General features: G+C 35.2%; 2 protein-coding genes across 7 annotated transcripts; both read right to left on the bottom strand.

The window, feature by feature from the left end:
- Positions 1–670: 670 nt before the first annotated feature.
- LOC106175190 (uncharacterized) lies at positions 671–13,444 on the bottom strand. 3 transcript variants are annotated; one of them, XR_015333062.1, is made up of 11 exons: positions 13,325–13,444; positions 12,883–13,022; positions 12,552–12,650; positions 11,875–12,068; positions 11,395–11,453; positions 10,802–10,966; positions 10,124–10,396; positions 9,361–9,565; positions 8,273–9,186; positions 5,062–8,024; positions 671–3,822 (listed from the first exon to the last, which is right to left on the bottom strand). XR_015333062.1 is itself a non-coding variant. In XM_013557066.3 (10 exons), the coding sequence occupies exons 1-10, from the start codon at positions 13,368–13,370 to the stop codon at positions 7,915–7,917; spliced, it is 2,205 nt and encodes a 734-aa protein (XP_013412520.2). In that variant the 5' UTR covers positions 13,371–13,444; the 3' UTR covers positions 671–7,914. The 3 variants fall into 3 exon arrangements, 2 of the variants coding, with proteins under 2 accessions (XP_013412520.2, XP_013412518.2); XM_013557066.3 differs by having other exon boundaries at positions 671–8,024; XM_013557064.3 differs by having other exon boundaries at positions 671–8,024; positions 13,129–13,378.
- A 406-nt stretch (positions 13,445–13,850) lies between these two features.
- LOC106175193 (transcription factor MafK) lies at positions 13,851–18,388 on the bottom strand. 4 transcript variants are annotated; one of them, XM_013557071.2, is made up of 3 exons: positions 18,312–18,388; positions 18,035–18,077; positions 13,851–16,021 (listed from the first exon to the last, which is right to left on the bottom strand). In XM_013557071.2, the coding sequence occupies exons 2-3, from the start codon at positions 18,062–18,064 to the stop codon at positions 15,635–15,637; spliced, it is 417 nt and encodes a 138-aa protein (XP_013412525.1). In that variant the 5' UTR covers positions 18,065–18,077; positions 18,312–18,388; the 3' UTR covers positions 13,851–15,634. The 4 variants fall into 4 exon arrangements, with proteins under 4 accessions (XP_013412525.1, XP_086861951.1, XP_086861950.1 ...); XM_087005825.1 differs by having other exon boundaries at positions 18,035–18,107; positions 18,312–18,329; XM_087005824.1 differs by lacking the exon at positions 18,312–18,388 and adding an exon at positions 17,272–17,619 and having other exon boundaries at positions 18,035–18,305.
- Between the last annotated feature and the right edge of the window lie 2,701 nt (positions 18,389–21,089).

The following is a 21,089-nucleotide window of genomic DNA, read 5'->3' as shown; positions in this document are numbered from 1 at the left end:
TAAGTGATCCCACAGCTGACACTGGAATGAGCAACTGCGGGCCCTGGGGATGCTGGAGGCTGGGTGGAACCAAAGAGATTTGATCATGTGACCTTGCATTTTAATGATCTTTTCTGACTTTTGTCTCACCTTGTGTGACTGAATAATGGGTCATATTTCACACAAAAGCTGTTATTTTCTTAACGTGCCAAGGAACTTAAAATATTATTTGATAAATAAATGATGCATTTTCATTGACTGTCAGTATGTCATTTTGTTAGATGTTCATACCAATTTTGTAGTAATTATTGTACCACCAGCGTAGGTGCTGGCTGTACTCATGGTTTTAGTCTCGACCCCTCTGTTATTGGCAGGTGTTACCATTATGGTCCTCTTTCATCTCTGAGTGTGGGGTCAAGCGGTGCATTTTCATGGGAGCAGCAGCCATTAGATGCTGAAACTAAAAACTCAATTCTGGAGTCGTTAATGCTAGAGACCTTGTTTTTTGCAATTGATAGAGTGTCAAGCCCAACACTGGAGGTAGTGTCCATTCTTTTTTTTAATAAAGTTTACGAGTTACGCTATATCAAAAAGTACATTGTGGTGGTGAAAGTAAAATGTGCAATATGGTAATATGCAAAAAATTTTTAACATCTGGAAAAAATAACAAGGCATAGTGAGGCAGACAAAATATGGTCAAAAAGACTTTATTTCATGAAATTCAAACATCTGGAATTTCTAAGCACCTTCCATTTCATAAATATCAACCAAAATGACCTTTTCTTCATTTCAATTAAGTTCTTCTGTACGAGATTTATGGCGCATTACTGTAACTCCAAAAACTGGCAGAGATAGGACCATAGTTACTATTGAAGTTGAATAGGAAGACATATACTGGCAATTTAACTGTGACCTTGAAATTGACCTTTGACTTACTTTTCACGATGAACTGAACTTTGCAACATTTTAGTCCTTTATATCTCCAAAACTGGCAGAGATTTGCCCATAGTCACTATTAAACTTGAATAGGAAGTAAACTCTAGTTAGAAACTCACAATGACAGAATTACTTAAAAGACTGAAGTTATGCATGTTCATTACAATCTTATTCCCCTTCGTGCTAATCAACTCATGAAATCAGAATCAGGTTCAACATCAATTTAGCAAAGGTAACTCTCACGTAATTACTTTGACCTTGGTTTTGGCCCTAAGATGCCAACAAACTGACAGCACTCTTTAATACATGTAACTCTTTTTAAACACTGGTTATCAAATTGATACAGTTAATGTAAAAAAATACATGTAAAAAAAATATCAAAAATTCAAATCTATAAATGTCCAAAGCAAAATCTAACATTCAAAATGGTACAATTTGCTATAAAATTGTATGTTTTTTTTAAAAACTAAAAAACCACTTAGTTTAACTTTTAAAATAATGCATATGAAACTACTATGATTTAGACTGGGTTCGATCCAACTGGATCTGCGCAGATCGATCCATCTGGATCGGTCTATCTCTCTGGGGAGTCTCACTTAATTGCTATCAACTTAACTGGCTTAAATGTCTGTCACATCTACCGAATCAGCTGGGGGGTAAAGACAATAACCCCCTTGTATCTTTAATAGGCCTGACAGACATTTAAGCTGGTTAAGTTGATAGCAATTTAGTGAGACAGAAAGATAGATCGATCCAAATATCTGTGGAAATGGTCCCTTAAATTGGTTATAATACAGGACGCATAATACTAATAAAAACAAGGCAGCAAAGCTGTCAAATGTACAGACAAAAAGCAGGAAATAACAAAATAGGCTACTGTCAATTCTGATGCAAAAGTACATTATGTTAAACTGCAAATTCAACATCAAATTTTAATTATGCTCAACAGGTAATACCAATGTAAGTAAAATGTGAAACAAGCATAAAGCTTCAGGACCATGGGAGTTCAAGTTCACACTTTGAAAATGTAAAACTTCCAGAAAAAGAAGTCAATTAGACTGCTTTTCCAACTCAGGCTGCATTTCAGTCCTGTATTTCTTTTTTGAAAGTTTGGCAATCATAAGTAACATGGTTTTCCCATAATGGTCATCATGGCAGCAGCACCCAAAATTGTGTTTTCTTCTATTCTGATGCAATATTACATAATGGTTAACAGCATAATGACAATCAATTTTTAATAACAAAATATATGTATCATGGATTTTCAGAAAATGTGACTAGCCTGGGTCTTCAAGCCTGTGGAACTTCAAAGTCACACCTTGAAAATGCCAATATGTGAAAAATTAAATTTTCACAAAAAAAAACTGTTTATCTGGCAGATTGCATTGCCTACTGAAGCTGTATTTTAGTCCCATGTTTCTTTCCTGTAAGTTTGAGAACAGTAAGTGACATGGTTTTTCTTAAAAGGTAATCATGGGAGCAGTGCCCAAAATAGGTTTTTTTCAAATTTTGATGCAATGTTACATAATGTTTAACAGCATAATGACCATCAATTTTTACTAATAAAATATTAGTATCATGGATATTCAGAAAATGTGACTAGCAAAGGTCTTCAGGCCCATGGAACTTCAAAGTCACAACTTGAAAATGCCAAAATGTAAACAAGACAGCACTGTTCTGAAATGTTTTTTTCCCCATTTTTAACAATTTTTAACATAAAACAAAATTAACAGTTTACTGCCATTTTTATATGATCAACAAAGAAAATTGATGACATGAGAAAAGTATCAATAGAGCAGTGTTAAATGTCCAATTTCTTCCATTCTGAGATTCTGAACATAGTGAATGATTGAATCTGACAAAATGCAATGATATGAGTTTATTTCCATTTTTGAAACTCTATTATACAATACATGATAACAAGTTTACCATCATTTTTACATAATCAACTAACAATGTTGTAAAGATGCAGGAAATGTCAAACAAACACTTTCACGTATCTTATTAGTTTAATAATGAGACTGTTAACATGCCTAAAAATTGAATCTGAAGAAATGTGAAAAAACAGCATACCTTCTAAAATAATGGCACGATTATGCTGATTTACGAACTCAACCTGCATTTTAGTAAAATTGACCACTCCTGTGACTTTCATGACAATTGGCCCATCTGTTTTTCTTATATTGTGTTTACAGTGTTGCATATAGGCTGAAAAGTGTAAAAAACAGCATAACTAGTAAAATAGTGGCCCGATCATGCCGATTTTCGAACTTGACCTGCGTTTTATGAATATTAGTCAGCTCTGTAAATATAAAGCCAAAAAGTAAAACTGTCTTCCACTTATGGTGTTAACGCTGAAAGTGCACGGCGACGGCGACGGCGACATGATCGGCGACGGCGACGACAGACGCAGGTGATGGCAATATGTACAGACACATCTGTGTCTGTACATAACAATGCTTGAAATTTGCAGTAAAGCCCGACGTCCACAGAACGATTTTTCGTCGGCCGAAACACTTACAACAAAATATCGGCCTGTCTGCGCTGCTCCACGACAACTTTTCAACAAGTCGGGAGAGAATCAAACATGTTAGATATAAACGTCGTACCGTAGTGTGTGCGCTTTCCTACGGCAATTTGTCGCGCTGATCATTATCTTCAGCCAATGGTTGCACCATCTGATATCACGTGCCCACGTCAGAATTCAATATGGATGAATTTTCAGCGTCATAAACCATTTAACGACGTAACGCTGCATCGAGGCGACTACATCTGTCTAAACTGACAAACTGTTGTCATCCTTTAGGCTGTATTTTTATGGTCTATGAGTATTGCGTTGATTTAGAAAATTTGGGCATTTCAATTTGCTCATTTTTAAATTAAATTAATAAAAGTAATCTTGTTATACTCTTACATTTAATTTTAACTCTTATCATTACAATATCAGATATAAAATATAAATAGGCCTACATAAACTCGCTTTCTTAATCTTTTTTCTCTTCGAGCGTGAAATTGCAGCCATTTTGAAACAACACCCCACCTCGCAGACGAAATAATAACTACGTCACTTTCACCACACCAGTCAGCGCTTTGTTGCGACAGCTTGGGGTGTTCGGGGGGTTCGAAAGCACCCCCCTTTTGCTGGGAAAAGGTCCCCTCTGGGTAAAAATTTATCTAGTCACATGAAGGTTTCATGGTAAAGGGTCCACTTTTTCAGAAAAAGACCCCCCCCTTTTGAAATTGCTGGCTACGGGCCTGGATAATGAGAGGTCACATGCATCTCCTTTTTAGAAATACCCAAACAGTAACTGAGGACAGAGGACCAGAAATATGCTTGATGTGTTTGGTTTTTAAATTGGTGTTACAAGACTGGGAAGACCACCATCCAGTTCATGTAACATTTGCTGGTTAGGGGCATGGGTCAGTTGCTTTTCATAAGAAGTAGACCAATTACCTGTCTATATCACATGTGGCAGTCCTTCCCATCCACTGTTCAGACAAGGCAGAGAAGAGCGCCGATCCAACAACAGAGCAACTTTCCATCTAAGAATGGAGAGACAGTCAAGTTATCCCCAATTTTCAAACATATCAGATGATTAACTCATTCAGTCAAGCCAAAGAGCAGAAAAAAAACTTAGAAACAAATGGCATAAGCAGGTGGCTCGGGACCTCCGAGAATTTAGTTTTGGTGCCATGAATGTGTGACAGGCGAAATACTTTAGTTGCAATCTCCTTGTGTTCTCCTTGTGTTCATCTTCGTTCGTGTATTTTCTTATTCTTTTGTGTGTTTTTCTTTGTCTGAAGTCTCTTTTGCGCGAGGGAAAGAGATCAGTCGTTTGCAAGTCGCGCCATAGGAAAGACCTGGTCTTTCTTGTCCGGTTTGTTGTCATTCAGTCAAGCCAAAGAGCAGAAAAAAAACTAACTTAGAAACAAATGGCGTAAGCAGGTGGCTCGGGACCTCCGAGAATTTAGTTTTGGTGCCATGAATGTGTGACAGGCGTAATACTTTAGTTGCGATCTCCTTGTGCTCTCATTGTGTTCTCCTTGTCTTCGTCTTCGTTCGTGCATTTTCGTAGGACATCCCATACTTGGGCTACATAAAGCTGACCAGTCACCATGGAAGTATTTGGCCACATATTCCACAACAAGGGTTTCCTTGTTGTTAGAGATCCAGATGGATGTCAGAGGGTGGATGGAAAAAAAACAGTGTTACTACCTGCCTGGTCGCTCCAGGTGGTAGAGGCCAGGGTTAGACCCTCTGAAGATGCCTATGAAGGAATCGTAGAAAGAATGGGGGCAGATTTCCCTACCCTGCAGACAAGGATATAGATAGGTCCCACTCTCATTATTGTGGACAAACGTGGCACAATACAAGTGGCCAACTTTTCCGATGCAGATGAGTGCCTGAAACCTCAAGTTGTCTTAGTCATTCCACCCTGAGACCCACCTTTGGTGTTTTACCTACAGATCCAACTTACGTACTAGGTTTGAAACGGACCTCGAGACAAATGATGAAGAGAGGAATCTGACAGAACAGACAAAACAATGTAGCCCTTGAAGAAAGTCAAAATTGTAGTGCTTTCTGTCACTGCCAAGAGGATCCTGGAATTCCTGTTGTGCATATGGGGACTATGCAGGGGCACTCACATATAAAGTAACAGCCAACCATCTGAAACAAATGGTTGGCACCACGATGCACCACGCGATCGCTCGTGAGAAGATTTAGTTGTACCACAAAAAAAGTGCTGTCCCTACCAAACAGAAGGAACAGGCAATACTCTCAGTAAGTACCAGAAGTTTATTTTACTGCTGTTAGAATAGAGTAAAACACTTTATAATGAACAAGATGATACCATGAACACAAATGCCAATCAGCTAAGCCCAACAAAAAGTCACTCCGAGGAAGCTGACAAAATTCTAAATTCTAAAAGCAACAGACTCAAAGGGTCAAAGATGGTATAGAATAAAATGGAAAAACAAAGAGAAAAAGTCTGGTTGGGTAGTAGCAGAGTTTGTGCTGCAGATTCAAAAAGATCAGACCACCTGAAAATTGGCAATGTGGGGAATTCTTTGTTTGGTGTTGCGACAGAAAGTCGATCAAATAAGGTGATCTGTAATGTAAACAAATTGTATTTTTTCAGCAACAAAAAATGCTTACCACCTTTACAAAATTTTCAAAGCATTTTGATTCAAACGATAGATTAGACAACATGGTTAGGGAAATTGACGCTAACCATCATTTAAATGTTTTGATAAGGTGGGGTGGGGGGCAGAGAGACAAACTGAGAATGATAAAAATTTGACTTAAATCTGATCACAAAATTCATGCTTGTGAGTACAACAGCAGCTAAACTGAACAACAAAATAAGAAACACTATATTTGGGGTAAATGACTTGGCACATGGCAGATTGTTCCCAGATACAGTAATCATACCAGCAATGATGTACAGACCAGAGATATGGGCAATCACAAGACATCAGAGAGAAAGGCTGTCCATGGCTCAGGGGAGTATGCAAATATCAATACTCAATATAACAAAGAAAACAAGATCCAGAAACAAAGTTGCAAGACATTTTAGCATAGCTCAGACAGAAAATGGCCAATGGCCAAGGTATCTGGCAAGCATGAACACTAGAGAGTGGGCCAGGAAAACAACAGAATAAACACCAAGACATCAAAAAAAGAGTCACAGGAAGACCAAAGTCAAGATGGAGAGATGACATTGGGCAGAGGACTGGTAGTAAATGGATCAAACACATGGACATGGACACAAGTAGCATACAATTGTCAAGCATGGAAAAATTGTTTTTGATATATCTCTAGTGTACAGATCAAGTGCTGTTTCTCTAAAACTCAATTAGCAATCTTTATAATACTGTCCATTACAATGCTTTAACCTTCAGGAGAAAGTGGGTCCCTAGAATATTGAAGATGAGATTGATACTGCACAAAAAGACACTAGCAGATAAATATTGCTAACTTTGGTCCTAGACTTAACAAATTCCTATAATCTTGAAAATGTCTAAAAATGAATGCCACAAGCAAACAGATTAATGCCCTCTCTAAACTGAGATTAAGCAACCTTAATTGAGACTAAGCAATCAATCTCTGAGATTATTAATAAACTGGCCATTAAAAATGTGTGCACAAGCAAACTGAAGTATTAGAAGTAGCAAATACAGCACACAATGTTAACATTTAACGTTACAAGCTGAATAAGTTATTATATCTCACAGTGGCATTAATTAAAAACAACTGCAGTACTCTATGTGCTTTTGAACATGCTGGGTATTTCATATAAGCAGGAAAAACAGACTGAAATGGAAAGATCACATACTTTTCTTTGTTCATGCTGACAATACCCAATTCACTGCTCTCCCAATTATTCTCCATTTTTCTTAGCATTTATTAGAGAGAGAGAGCCATTTATTCTCCATTTAATCTCCATTCATTCTCCCGGTTATTCTACCTTTCTCTTAGCATTTACTTAGGAGCCTCTTGATATTTTGTCAAAAAGTGATGCTACAAAAAGGTAATTTTTTATACAATAAGAAAAAGGTTAAAAGAATGCCTATCAAAACATTGCTAAGGTAAAAAAATCATAAAATAAAGATATGATTTCAAAACCAGGTGACAAAAGTTTCATCAAAACTGTAGCTTTCTGAGAACATAGACATAAAAGACAATGATTTTAAACAAAATTTGACAAAGAAAATTGTACTATATTGTCTGATTGGATAAAACAAAATACAAAAGATGAAGTATTATATAATTCTGTTCAACCTACCATGAGAAGGACATCAGATTTTTTTACTACTATTTTTCTCTTCCATGAGAAGTGACAATCAGCGTGTTGACACCTATCAATGCCACTGTGGCAGTTCATGTTGTTTTACACAGTTACCATACCATACCATACCATCCAAATTCTCATTATCATGTCTGATTGAGAATCCAACTTTACCAGCAAAGCCTTCTTATTAATGACATAAAAAATGTTACATCTTGTGCTTTTTCTTTGTTGGCTTCTCAGAAGAACCCCCTAGGTGTAGTCTCTTCCTGGCAGTCTGTTCAGGTTTGTCAGTATTCAACACATGGGAATCTATTGCTGAAATTTAAAGGTTAAACCATCAAGAACAAAAAACTCTTCAAGCATAAAAATGCCCAACTTTTAACTTTTATAGCTTCTTAGTAGCTTCATGTAGATGATGAGCAGCATACTTTATTGAGAGATGATATGGCATCTTTACTCGGAATACAGGATACTATATATCCATGACACATACTCACAGACATGATAACCCTTTAACTTATTCATGTCAGTTTCATATAATAATACCTAGCATCCACATTTACCTTCTGTTTTCCTGACAACCTTCACAATAAGACAAGACACAGGTGCCTGTTCTGGTTCTGACCAAGTGAGGAATGAGAATCGTCGAGCATCTTCCCTGAGAACGGGAAGGATTTCATCTCTCAAATGGTGACAGCCTGGTCCACTAATGTCAATGACACAATAGATTGATGTGGTTGCAGGGGTGGTGTTGGAGGTGGTGGTGGAGGGTGTACATTTCTGCAACACCATCCTCAAGACCTTCCTGCAGTATACTGCATAGTTGATAACCTCTTTGTCTACAGGGCCCAGCAGAAACAGAATGTTCTGAAAGGAGTTTACATTTGACAAAGCTCTCAGTTTTGACTTCAGCATACTGATGACACAGACCTTCTCACCATCTTGTAAAACAACTTCTTGTGGATAGCAAATGACCTGGAATTTGCTATCAGTTTCAGCAAGGAGCCATTGTTTGATGCAAGAACATTCTGAGAGATCATAAATTTGCTGGCGTTCCTCTGAAATGTTCTCTTGTCTGGATGTAAACAGTGACTGCAGGTCAGCCATCACATGCATGTGAGGCTGCATACGCTCAGTGAGACCTAGACGAATAACTCTGTCAGGGTCTGTGAAATCATTCAATTTCAGCTGTAAGACATGAACTCTGAAATCTGTGTGGCCTGATGACTTCCTCTTTGGTCGCATTATCACATATTTTGCCATGTCTTCATAACCAAGGTTTCTCTGTGTTGCCCTCACATTGTCCCGAACTGCTCCACGATACCCCTCTGTAATCCTTAGCTGAGTTGCCTCTGGAAGACTACTATTATGTTGGACCAACTTTCTAAAAAAATGCACTTTCTCGTTTTTAAGGTGCAAAAGTAATGACTCTAAATCTTCATGGAAGAGCAGTTTTTCTTCAGTTGAGGCTTCAAACCTAATAAATATGAGAAAAATTTTGTCAGCAAAACTGTGTACATGTGCATAACCACAATATTGTGATCAAAATGCGATCTAAAATGCTCATGTCTGTAAATGATATGTATGTCATAGAAGAACTTCACTAAGAAGAGGTCAATTTATATTTTGTGCACATTTTTCATTCACTTACATGTTTTTTAATACTGATGAAACTTCCAGCAGATAATGTAGCACTTCTTTTGCTTTGAAAGCATGGTGGCCAAAAGAGCTATTCCACACAATAGATGGTGCTTCAGCAGTATTATAAAGCTCAAGACTCTTGATTATCCTTCGGGCTTCTGGAGATGTGATGTCACATTCCACTATGTACAAAGTGGCATCAGGAATTTCCCCAGCTAGAAGAAAATAGTTTTAATTTGGTTGACATTCTGTGTTCTAGCATATCAATACCATATCATGAAAGTATCAACACACTATTTTTAAAATCCAACTCTAATGTTCTCACATGAAGAGTACACTAGAGTTGGATTTTAAAAATAATGATGGCCCTCCCTCATGTCGTCTATACAAAAAAAAAAAAAAAAAAATCATAAAGGATTCTATTTTTGCGCTCCTCAGATTCATTTTCAATTCAGAGACAGTTATGCCTTTTCTTCCCCTCTGTTGCCACTGTCCACAGTAAATCAACAGGTTTAGAAAGTGAATTATAATAACAATCCCATGACTCATCATAGTTCTCAGTTGATTAGGAGGTATATTTGACATATCATTTATTATTTAAGCTCAAACACACATCATTTACCGTAACTTAAATGGTCATCTGATATCAACACTTAAATGTAACCCTCTGTGAAACTAATGAAAGTGTCTGTAAATATCTACTTTACATCTATGAAAACAATGAAATGCAGTCACAAAATGTTAAGATAAGATACACTGATATATCAACTCACCCTGACTGCTCAGCGAGGGATTCTCTTTAACCACTGTGTTTTTGTTTTCCCATTGTGATGAAATTGGCATTTCTTTTCTGTCTATGTACATCTCAGTTTGTTGGAAAGACTGGCAAAAACTTTCTTTGGCTTCTGAGAGAACATTTTCTAGTTTCACTCTAGTAACTGGAATGACGAGTTTTCTTGCAGAGCTCCCTTGTGACTGAATGTTGTTTGCAGACACCTCATCCTCGTCAAAACTAGAAGAATTTGATGACAAATCTCCGAACATGACTAGAGATGGGGAAAAAAAGATGTACACTTGAACAAAGTAATAGCTGCATTAAGTACACAATGTTTGCAATTTTATCCAGAAAACAAATTGGCAGAGCCATATACACTTTTAAAGGACAAGGTTCCCTCCTTCCTTCTCTGTTAAAGAACAAACATCTGTCATGTTTCTTCAGTTAAAAAAAGTAATTCACCTGCCAAACTATTATTATTATCACCTTGATCAGGGTAATTGATCAATCTCATACATTATATTCTGTATCCCATTAAGATCTTTTTAAATACCCTTATTGTTATAGAATGCTTCATTTCCATTTTGATGTTACAAGTGCACTGATGAACAAATACACATGTCAAATTATTAAGATCAGGGAGAACTGACTACGAAAGTATACTATATTCACCTACCACTTTGTTGTTTAACATCTTCTTTTTCTTCATTTATATTTTTGTGATTTTTACATATAAAATCTTTATAGTCTCCATCTTCTATGTCTTCACTGTCACCATCTTCTATGTCTTTACTGTCACCATCTTCTATGTCTTCACTGTCACCATCTTCTATGTCAGAACCTGAAAAGCAATCATTATATTATGATGAAATGCCATGAACACTGGTGTCCCTGAACAAGATCTACTGACAGTCAATAAAAACGCATCATTTATTTATCAAATAATATTTTGGAATACTAAGAAAATAACAGTTTTCATGTGAAATATGACTCATTATTCAGTCAAACAAGGTGATTCTCTTATGACCGAACAAGGGCATTTGTACTCGTTTATATGGTTGAAATCGATTTTTTGTAAAAAAAGTACAAGAAAGTTTTCTGATGCGTTTTCATTGACTGTCAGTATATATAATGGAGACTGCAACACAAACAAACATCATTACAATAAAAAAATCACAACTGTTGGGAATTCCAACAAGATGACTTAATTGCTTCAAAACTTTAAAGAATGTTTACCTAAGCTTTTTGCATAAATTTTCTCACACTTACATGAATTCTGGCCTTTATTGTTGTTATAGCTATCCAAGTGTGCTTGATTACAGAAAACCCTAAAGAGAAGTACATAAAATTCTGTGAAAACAGACAAATCCCATGGGAACTGGACGATATAAAATTGTTGAGAAATCTGCAACTACCTACTAAATACAAGCATTCTAAATTTCCATTGACATTTAGATCAACACTGCATATTGTTAACTGCACAAAATTACAGCTGCACATGTACATAACTGGTGTGTGTGTGTGTGTGTGTGTGTGTGTGTGTGTGTGCACGTGTGTGTGTGTGCACACGCACGTGCATGACAGAGGGAGAGAAACATTTAACATCTGAAAATCCACTGGACTGCAGTAGCATTTTGTGCAGAACTGAAAAATTAATATTTATAGTTACTCAAATACAGGCCACCTGCCACCATCATAATGTAGCACTACAATCTCACTGTACACATTACACTTGTGAAGCCTACTTACCTATACTTTACTATCTCCTTTCCACTTGAATTTTTTTCCACAAACCTTTTTGTTATAACAATGGGATCCTGTGCTGCACAGTAGAAATGGTAAGTCATCTTGCAGCTATTGATAGCACAGCCAGCAGTGGCTCCATTTAGTTCAGGTTTCTTCTTTTTCTTTAAGCCTTTAGTTTTAAGGCATATTCTGCATTTCTGAAGATGAAATATTCAACAGTACTGTAGTTCATGGTTTAGGTTCAATGTCTCAGAAAAAATACTCCACATGGGATCAAGGATACTGTAAATCTAATATGTGGAGAAACTGGCTGTATTTATTGTAGGTTTGTTGTATCAAAGCTAGATATCGTTGTTGTCTTTTGTTGGGTAGTGAGATGTTCTAACATATTTACCTAACATAAAGTATTTATTGTAGGTTTGTTGTATCAAAGCTAGATATCTTTGCTGGCCTTTGTTGGGTAATGCGCTGTTCTAACAAATAATTATCATCTTGTAACATGTACGTTTTCATGGGTGGGAAACTGGAATGATAAGTGCTACAAATATTTACTGATTGTATGCTAAATCTATTTTTGCACGTCCACTGCAAGTTAGTCACCTGCAGTTAACAAATGAAAATCAGGAAAGATATATTTGATTCTGAAATAAATTTTGAAAACCAGGAGAAAGTGGATTTACCAAAGACCGTCCTCGTCTTATTTCAGTCAACACTTCATCAATATTAAACCCACCAAAGGCAAATTCTTCTTTATACTGGCTCAAGTTCGCACTGTATTGCTGAAAAATGACAATTTAAGTTTCTTAACAGTAGATAGTTAGACCTAATGTGGGTTTTAAGTTATTAATCACAATATTATACTGTAAAATTTTCTATTTATTATTTTTTTTTTCATGTTTTTATTAATTGGTCTTGTTGCATCAAAGGAGGACGTGTTGATCATTTCATCCCAGTACAGTTACAGTAGTCTTCCATCTAATGTGGCATACATGTAGAGAAAAAAATTCATACCATACACTTCTTGTGAGCGCTGCAAACATTAGAAGTACAAAGTTCACCACACACCGCAGACACCTCCACTCCTCTCTTACAGAAACCACAGACACTGAGTTTTTTATTGCTCTGTGGTTCACTCATAGTGAAAAGACCACCTGAAATTTAATACGGTGTTCCATATATAAGTAAGAAAAGTAAAGGTTTTGAAAATGAATGTTGTATAACACGTTAACCTTATCTGAAACTAAGTACGACAATTACCAAATGTGGTTGCCATGAACGAATCCTGCACACATTCACAAACTTTACTTTCTCTAGGGGGAAGTTGGCCTGCTCTGTCCGTAACACTAGTGCCCCTTAGTACGCTCTTGTAAAAGATTGTGCGCATGGAGACACTTTGAAGTTGATTAATCTATTGAGTCAGAAGCTTTGAATAAAACGTGTAGAACCTGCTCACCCGTGGTAAATTCATACGCAACTCTCCGCACGAAACTCGTTTGCATTAATGGAGTTTTCTGATAGGAGCCTCGTTCTCGCGAAGAGGAGTGTTGGGATTTCCCTGGCTGGGAAATTTCTTGCCTGTTAGTACCCTTAATTTTATAACTGTAAATATTTGCTGGGTTATAATTTTTCATTTGTACAAAAAAAAAAAAAAAAAAAAAACTTTAACTTCCCAATAAAGATCCCTAAAGGTCATGCGCAGCAAATCTCCAAATGATTTCAAAAATTTAATAAAAGCTACAGCATTAATACTCTAGACTGTTGAAGTATTCCCTCAAAATTTCATCGCTTACATTATGAAAAGCACAAATTTTGCTGACATATATTTTTTTTACATTCAGTAATACACTTTAAAATGTATCTGCTCAGTGGAAGATGTAGCATTTTAACTATTAGTTTTATTAATGTATTGAAAAAGCAATGCATATTTCAGTGATATTTGTTGAAGCAGTTTACAATTTGTTTTAAGAAGACAAATTGAAGACTGTAAACAGCTTTTTTTATTTTTCTGATATGAAAACAAAGATATACTTCACTTACAAGAAAGTGACTTTATAGCAACTTTTATCCCACTGATACGCTATGACAAATCCCACTTGTCAAAAGCAAAAATGTGCTTCTTTTCATTATCAACATTAAATTATGGTTTTAAAGTAAGTGCTTGTTAAAGTACATAAATAAAAATTAAAAAATAAAAATAACATCATTTCACACAAGACAGTGATTTTTGCTACATGTAATATCTGTGCAATATATCTAAAGATATCTTTAGGAACATAGACAAATAATCATTTTGAAACAAATTAGATATTAATTTCAATAATATTATTTAAGGCCTAAAGGTACACTCCATGGGTTTGAGAAGACCCAAAATGCTTATTTTGCCACCCACGGCTTCCCATAAAACCTTGCATGCACCTTAAAATGATTTAACCCCCTAAACACTTTGGAGTTAACCCAAGTTAACCCAGTGTTGATATTTTCATTGGAGCTTATAGGAAAACAGTCACTGTTTTTAAGACTGGGCACTCTTTTTAAATTAAAATCAACCTTTATAAATTTTATCAATTTCGGTTGAATCCAAATGCAGAGGGAGATAGATAAATAATCGTGTGTACCAGAAAAACTCAATTTTGATGGGTAATCCTCATGGTGTGTGCCTTTAAGCAGGTATTTTAATGACTTTTTAATGGACTTTTTTATTCATGAAATAGCTGACATTTAAAATTTACATAAATTGTTTTCATCAATTTTTTCCTTTTCTCAAATTTGTAATTTACATACCCTCTACCAGTGCCACATACCAATTTTTTCACTGTATATTTACAGGTATATCTCAGATTAATTTTATACACTTTCCTGCACAGCAAGTATTAATAGTTAAATTGACGTCACCACTCAGCTGGCCTATGGCAGAGAGTATACAGTATTTCACATTGCACAGTTTATTGAATATATTTGATTTTAATCTCCAAATAAATATTATTATGTTCACGTTTAATATCCCACATGAATGTTACTGAAATAGCACAGGTTATTGTCTTCTTCTGTAAAGTGCACTGATGGCAACACTAATGGCAAAGGCGGCAATAATTGCAGATGATGGCTATACATGTATGTCCAAGCAGTTGTAAAAAAAAAAAAAAATTAAAAATAAAGTCAGATATACAAACCGACTTCATATCCCACTTATTTGTGTAAAACAAAGCTGACAAAGAAATATTTACAGAATGCAGTGCTGACACTGTGGTGCAATGCTCATGAAGAAATTTTTCATTGTTACCATTGCAGACGATTTACAATTTTACTTGCAATTATCCCACTTCACACACAGCTGTGTCAATAATGACTAAACTTTTGATGTAACCCATATGGCAAAAAAAAAATAAAAAATAAAATAATAATAATAAATTAAAAATAAATAAAAATAATAATATATAAATAAAAAATAAATAAATAAAAAATTCTTTAAAAAGATAAATTTTCTTTTCTATTTCTCCAGTAATCCTGATACTCGAGTAAATTTCCCACTTTTAATGCCAACAAAAGTTAACATTCAGCGCATCTGTTTGTTGTTGGCATACAACAAGAAGTTACAGATTGTGATTCCATCAAATGGGGGAGAAGGCCTAATGGCAAAATAAATAAATAAATAAATAATGGAGTTAAAAAGAAGTAAATTGAGCAAGTCTATGAATATCGAAATTTTCTCTATCCCACATGAATGACCAATCATCCCACTTCATCTATTGACAAGTTTAGTTTACTAGTTGAAATAATTGGCAGTTGTATCCTGGGGCTCTCTCTTGATAACACGAATGGTATTAAAACTTCCAGAATTAGCAAATGTTTGTAAGGTTTCATATTTATTTTTCAAATTTTCCAGTTCTTTGTGAACTTTTGCATTTTCCTCTTTCAGCCTTTCCACTTGTTGTGCCAATGTCTGTCTTTCTAGTTCTAACTCGTCCTTCTGTGACATGCGTTTTTCACGACAACTAGCAGCATAGCCACGATTTTTTAGTGTTCTCCTTCGTTGCTTAAGCTTTGTCACTTCATCTTTGGGGAGGGACTTGAGCTGACGGTTCAGTTCTCGGACGGTGAGGGTCACTAACTCATCATCACTAATGTATTCACTTGGACCATCATCTGCCCCCTGAAAATACAAAACAACCATATAAAGGTACATTCCAAAACTCCAGAATTATTGCACTCACACATTACTTAACTTTTAACTCAATTATTCACATTAATATTTTCTCTCACAAATGATCAATTTTCAACCTGACAATAAAAATGAAAGTTTTGAAAAATGGGTAAAACATGCAAGTTAGACAAAGGAATGAGTTCTCATTTATCTTGTGACAATGATGACCAGGCATCCTGTCCTTGTGAATTCCTCTGACAGCTACAGAAACTTTGAAACCTCCGTCAAAGTACATGTTACTTTATTTTGAAAATTTACAAACTTACAAGCAAGGTTCCAGTTTACTGTATATGATGCAGTTAAAATGCGAAATGTCCATGCACAAAAATAAACAAACAAATAATACTTATATATAAATATAAAAAACAGCCATATGTTTAAAGTCTAAATAACAAATTGCTTTTATTTACATAGTTTTCTATTTGTATAAAGCATCTATCACAATGCTTGAATAAATTATTTTGATATAAAACACACATTGCACCAGAAATATAAAGCAACAATCTTTTTCGATAATTTTAAACATTATCCAAGGTCGCTTTCATTGAAATCTTAAAAAAAAAAATCAATAAATAAAAACTGTACAAAAAGGTTGCCAACAGTTGGGCTAACAAATATATTTATCACCATGGTAATGTAGGTGGGAAGTCTTGTTGATGTGGTGGCATGCACTGGAGGACTAGTCTACATTAGGTCTAGATAAAGTTCACCAGACTTATTCTTTGGCAGTTACAAACATTGTCTGCAAGTATCTGAAGTTAGGCCACTACATGTGCATAAAGCACTCCAATGAAATACACTACAACCACTCTCAAATAATACCAGTAAATCTCACATAGGTATACCTCTGACAAAACTACATTTTTATAATTGCCATGATGATGATAAAAGTTTTTTTTTTCATTATTTACTCAAATTTCAACCTATTACACATACCAGAAAATCATCCGTTTTTGTGCTTGACCATTGTCAAAGTTTGCAATAAAAAATAGGTATCATATTTTGGGTATATAATTATGTTTTTCTTTTTTTTTCAAGCTATAGGGACTTAATTGTTTCAACAGAAGTATTTTACACAGTTTTAACGCATATCTTTCTTTGGCATTCCATGCATACTAGTAGGTTTCTGACGGCCAGGGATTACATATCAGAACATAACACATCAATTATTTTAAAATACAAGAAATAAAAGAACCTACTCGTCTCCCCTGCATACCCTGCATTCTCCTAAGCAGTGAAGAAAAGTCCATGATCCACTTCAAAAAATAAATTCACAACAGCAAATAACCTGCCTCTAAGCTTGTTCCTTCAGGTCTTATATTAACTACTAAATCTCTCTTCTACTGCTATCTCTTGAAAAATTGGAAAGGAAACACCCACGTGTTCCTCCTCTTACAGTGCATTTCATGTCTGATGTATTTACACATTGTGATTCAGCAGTTCCTGGTGTGAGAACTGCAAATTTTGTTGTATGATTCATTCCCACTGTTTGTCTTTTCATGTTCTATTATCTTTCAGTGATCTTTTACCGTAGGGATGCAAACAAACTGAAGACAGAATATGGGACCGAACATTGAATGCAACAGTAGGAATACACTCTGTCAAAGAATAATCTATGTTGTTAATTATATATAAAAGTGCTACTACAGTAATCTCTACTACTACGTACTGCTGTGTAGTTTGTATACTAGAGTTTATCCAAACGTGATTTTAAGTGGAAATATAATTCAAAATATTTATTAGTGAATGTGTAAATAAAGTGGTTTAAGTCACAGAAGCAATCCTTCACAATGCCCCTGAGGAGACACAATACAGGTACTGTAATATTGATACACTGCATATACCGGTTACTAGTACACATTTAAGGACAAATAAATTAGAATTAACACCCCAAACTATAATAACTATAATCTCTCAAGCCATAAGTGTCACATCAGCACAATGTTTCGAAATTTCGCTTACCTTCTTTGTCTTTTTGCCCATTTTTTTCATCAATCCTCTTCACCTGAAATGAACGATAATGCTGAGTCAGCAACTTTACCGTCCGAACAAAAATGCTGAGTAAGTGTATTTGAAAGTGCTGAGTCAGCGTAAAACGTAAACAAATTGTACTTTAAATTTAACTTCAACAACAACATTGATGTCTAATATTTAATAGAAATAGTAACATATAATAAACGAAAATGCTAATTTCGTTTTGAGTTCGAAATCTTATGCGATGGCTATAGTCAAGTCTTACCTCAGTTGACCTCTTTTTTACAATGTCAAGGTCATGCACGTAAATAACGCACATTCCACGTGCCACTGAGATGCGGTGCATTGGGCCCAGGCACGGTCGGCCCCAGGGTTGATCTTCGGCTTCGGAATTTTATCAACCTAATCTAGGATTCAATATAAGGATGTATTGGACCCTGCATCCTACTATCGACACACACAAGTTTTTATTCCAAGTAGTTTAAATGTTTAATTAAAAACACCGGGAAACAGAATTTCTTGCGTCTAGAAGAGGCGCTATTATTATTTTATTTATTTAATATTAAAATTATTATATTATTATTTTTGACTATATGTTTATATACACTGATTCTAGGTATATAGGCCTAGGTCTATTTAACTTTTTTTGGTTTGTTAAAAGTAGGCCTAAGCGAGCGGATAGGCCTAAATTGTTTGTCTAGGTGGGACTTAACGTACGGCAGTCTAGCAACTATATATATATATGAAAAAATAATTACCAGATTTATCTGTGCTGACACATACACGCACACACACGCACACAAACAAATAAAAATAAAATAAAATGACTAAATTTAAACCTTCGTCTCAGAAAATATCTAGAATGTTTATTTTAAATAATGCAATAAATGTCTTGCAGCTATTTTCGCGGTGGCGCCGACTTATAAAAAGAAAAAAAACCTTAGTGACATTTGCCGCAGGTCATAATTTTTATTTGTTTGATAAAAAAAAACATTTTAGCCATAAAAATCCTCAATTCAGCTACATCCATGATTAGCTAGACGATATGGTGACAGGGCGAAGTCAAATGCTTTACACTAAACACGACAAAACTGCATTCTCCTATACAGTATAGAAAGTAATTTGCAGAACCTTCGTTACTAGGCATTTCGAAAAATATAGGTTCAGGTTGAGGACAAAATGTGTCAGTAAAATAAACGTGCATGTCGTAATACCCCTTTAGAGCAGTCTAATTTTTGTTAGTTCTAATAACATGTTAATATTATCAGAAAGGGTTTTTATTATTTTAATAAGAAAGTACGAAAAAAAACGAAAGTATTAAAATACTTTCGTTAATAAAATCTTCGTTACTGAATGCGAAAACTCCTCATACTAACAAGGCATGAATTTTATAAATCTCCATGATTTAAACAGAAAACTAGATTTATCATATTCTGCTAAAAGTTTTAGAAAAAGTAGAATGTTAGAATATATCTTTCACTTCATTTTTTTACTTTCCTGTTTTCTTCAAATGGACTCATACATTGAAAATCAGTGAAAGCGCTTTTTACGCTATTTTAGAGCAAAAAGTAGGCACATTACCAATATGGTACACAGACTACTATTAACCAGAATATCCAATGGAATTAATTATCTCTTTTATACTATTAATAAAGCATAAAAAGAATCATACCATTGAGCCGAACTCAGCATTTCATTCTTAATTAACCAACCAGGGTACAATTCAGGTGCACTGATTGAGTGTGAACTTCGAGTGTCTCCAAATTCAGCTGCATCCTCACATTTTAAAGTTTCCGGCAGCCCATTCATTTCTGACACATCGTTTGTCATCTGTTCATAGAGAAATACATATTCCACGATATCACGGAAATTGTACGCAGACCAAAAATTTAAAAGAGACTTTTGATCTCAACACCACTACTGTAATTCAGGGCAGCACTTTTGCCTCGTGTATCTAGTAAAAAAAAAAAAAAAAAAAAAAGTCCGGAAAATCCCATTGAGTAGCACATGATTCTAAAAACAATGGTGTGGTTAACTTTAAATGTCTTTTATATTGTGGTTTCTCTTAAGTGTCAAGCCCGTAGCCAGAAATTGCAAAAGGGTTTTTTTTAATTGGACCTTTTTTCATGAAACCTTAAACTTGGATCAAATTTACCCCGAATGGACCTTTTCCCAGCTAAAAAAGGAGGGGTTCTTATGCGAAAATTTAAAACCTTTTCACAAGTTGTCAGCTATCTCGTGTGTACTAACTGCAAATAATGTCGTCAGAGGGCGAATCAAACTTTGGGGGTTGTCATATGAAAAATTTGCCTATCTGAATAAATAAAAGAAACTTTAAGCCCACCTCACCAGTCACCACCAATATAGCATTTAAAGAGAAGCATTGGAGCATTAACTATAGCCTAATAAGACTGCCAACTGTGATTTTCAAATTTCATTTACCGTGGTTTGTGAATTGATGATATTGTTTCCCGTGAACTGTTACTATATCCAACCCCATGGGGTCCTTGCTACAGGGTAGTGCATCACTTTAATATAGAAGTTCAAAATAAAAGTCCCGACATAGTTTTTTTTTGTTTTTTTCTTGTTATTTGCTACTCATAGGCTATACTAAATGCGGTCCTGTGAAGATATCGTGGGTGAAGAGAATTTCTAACGAACGTGTGTTGGAGATGGCAGGCATGAGAAGAAGTAAAGTCTGTTGGTCGCATCGCCAGACAGCCAGAGTATAGCGCCCTCTTTTGAGAGAAAGTGTCACTAAAAGGACTTCTTAGATTAGCCCATAGAAGTATTAATTAGCCGTCTTTTTTATGTGCAGGAAGGTGGAGATAAGGTAAACATACTGTATGTAGGCCTAAAGCCAATATTCCATCATGATACTCTAATTGTGGTCTAATTTCTTTCCATTTCCAACTTTACCAAGCAGTCACATTAAATTATCTTTATCAAAAACAAACAAACAAACAAACAAACAAAAAAAAAAACGAAAATACGAAAGATAACAGCTAAAGTTCATTGTCAACAGACAGAAAAAAATATTTGA

The sequence above is a fragment of the Lingula anatina genome, chromosome 2, assembly GCF_051362555.1.
Source record: "Lingula anatina isolate TDL-2025a chromosome 2, LinAna3.0, whole genome shotgun sequence".
Taxonomy (NCBI): Eukaryota; Metazoa; Brachiopoda; class Lingulata; order Lingulida; family Lingulidae; genus Lingula; species Lingula anatina.
Note: the sequence above shows the minus strand (reverse complement) of the source record. Positions and strands in the feature narration are given on the sequence as shown.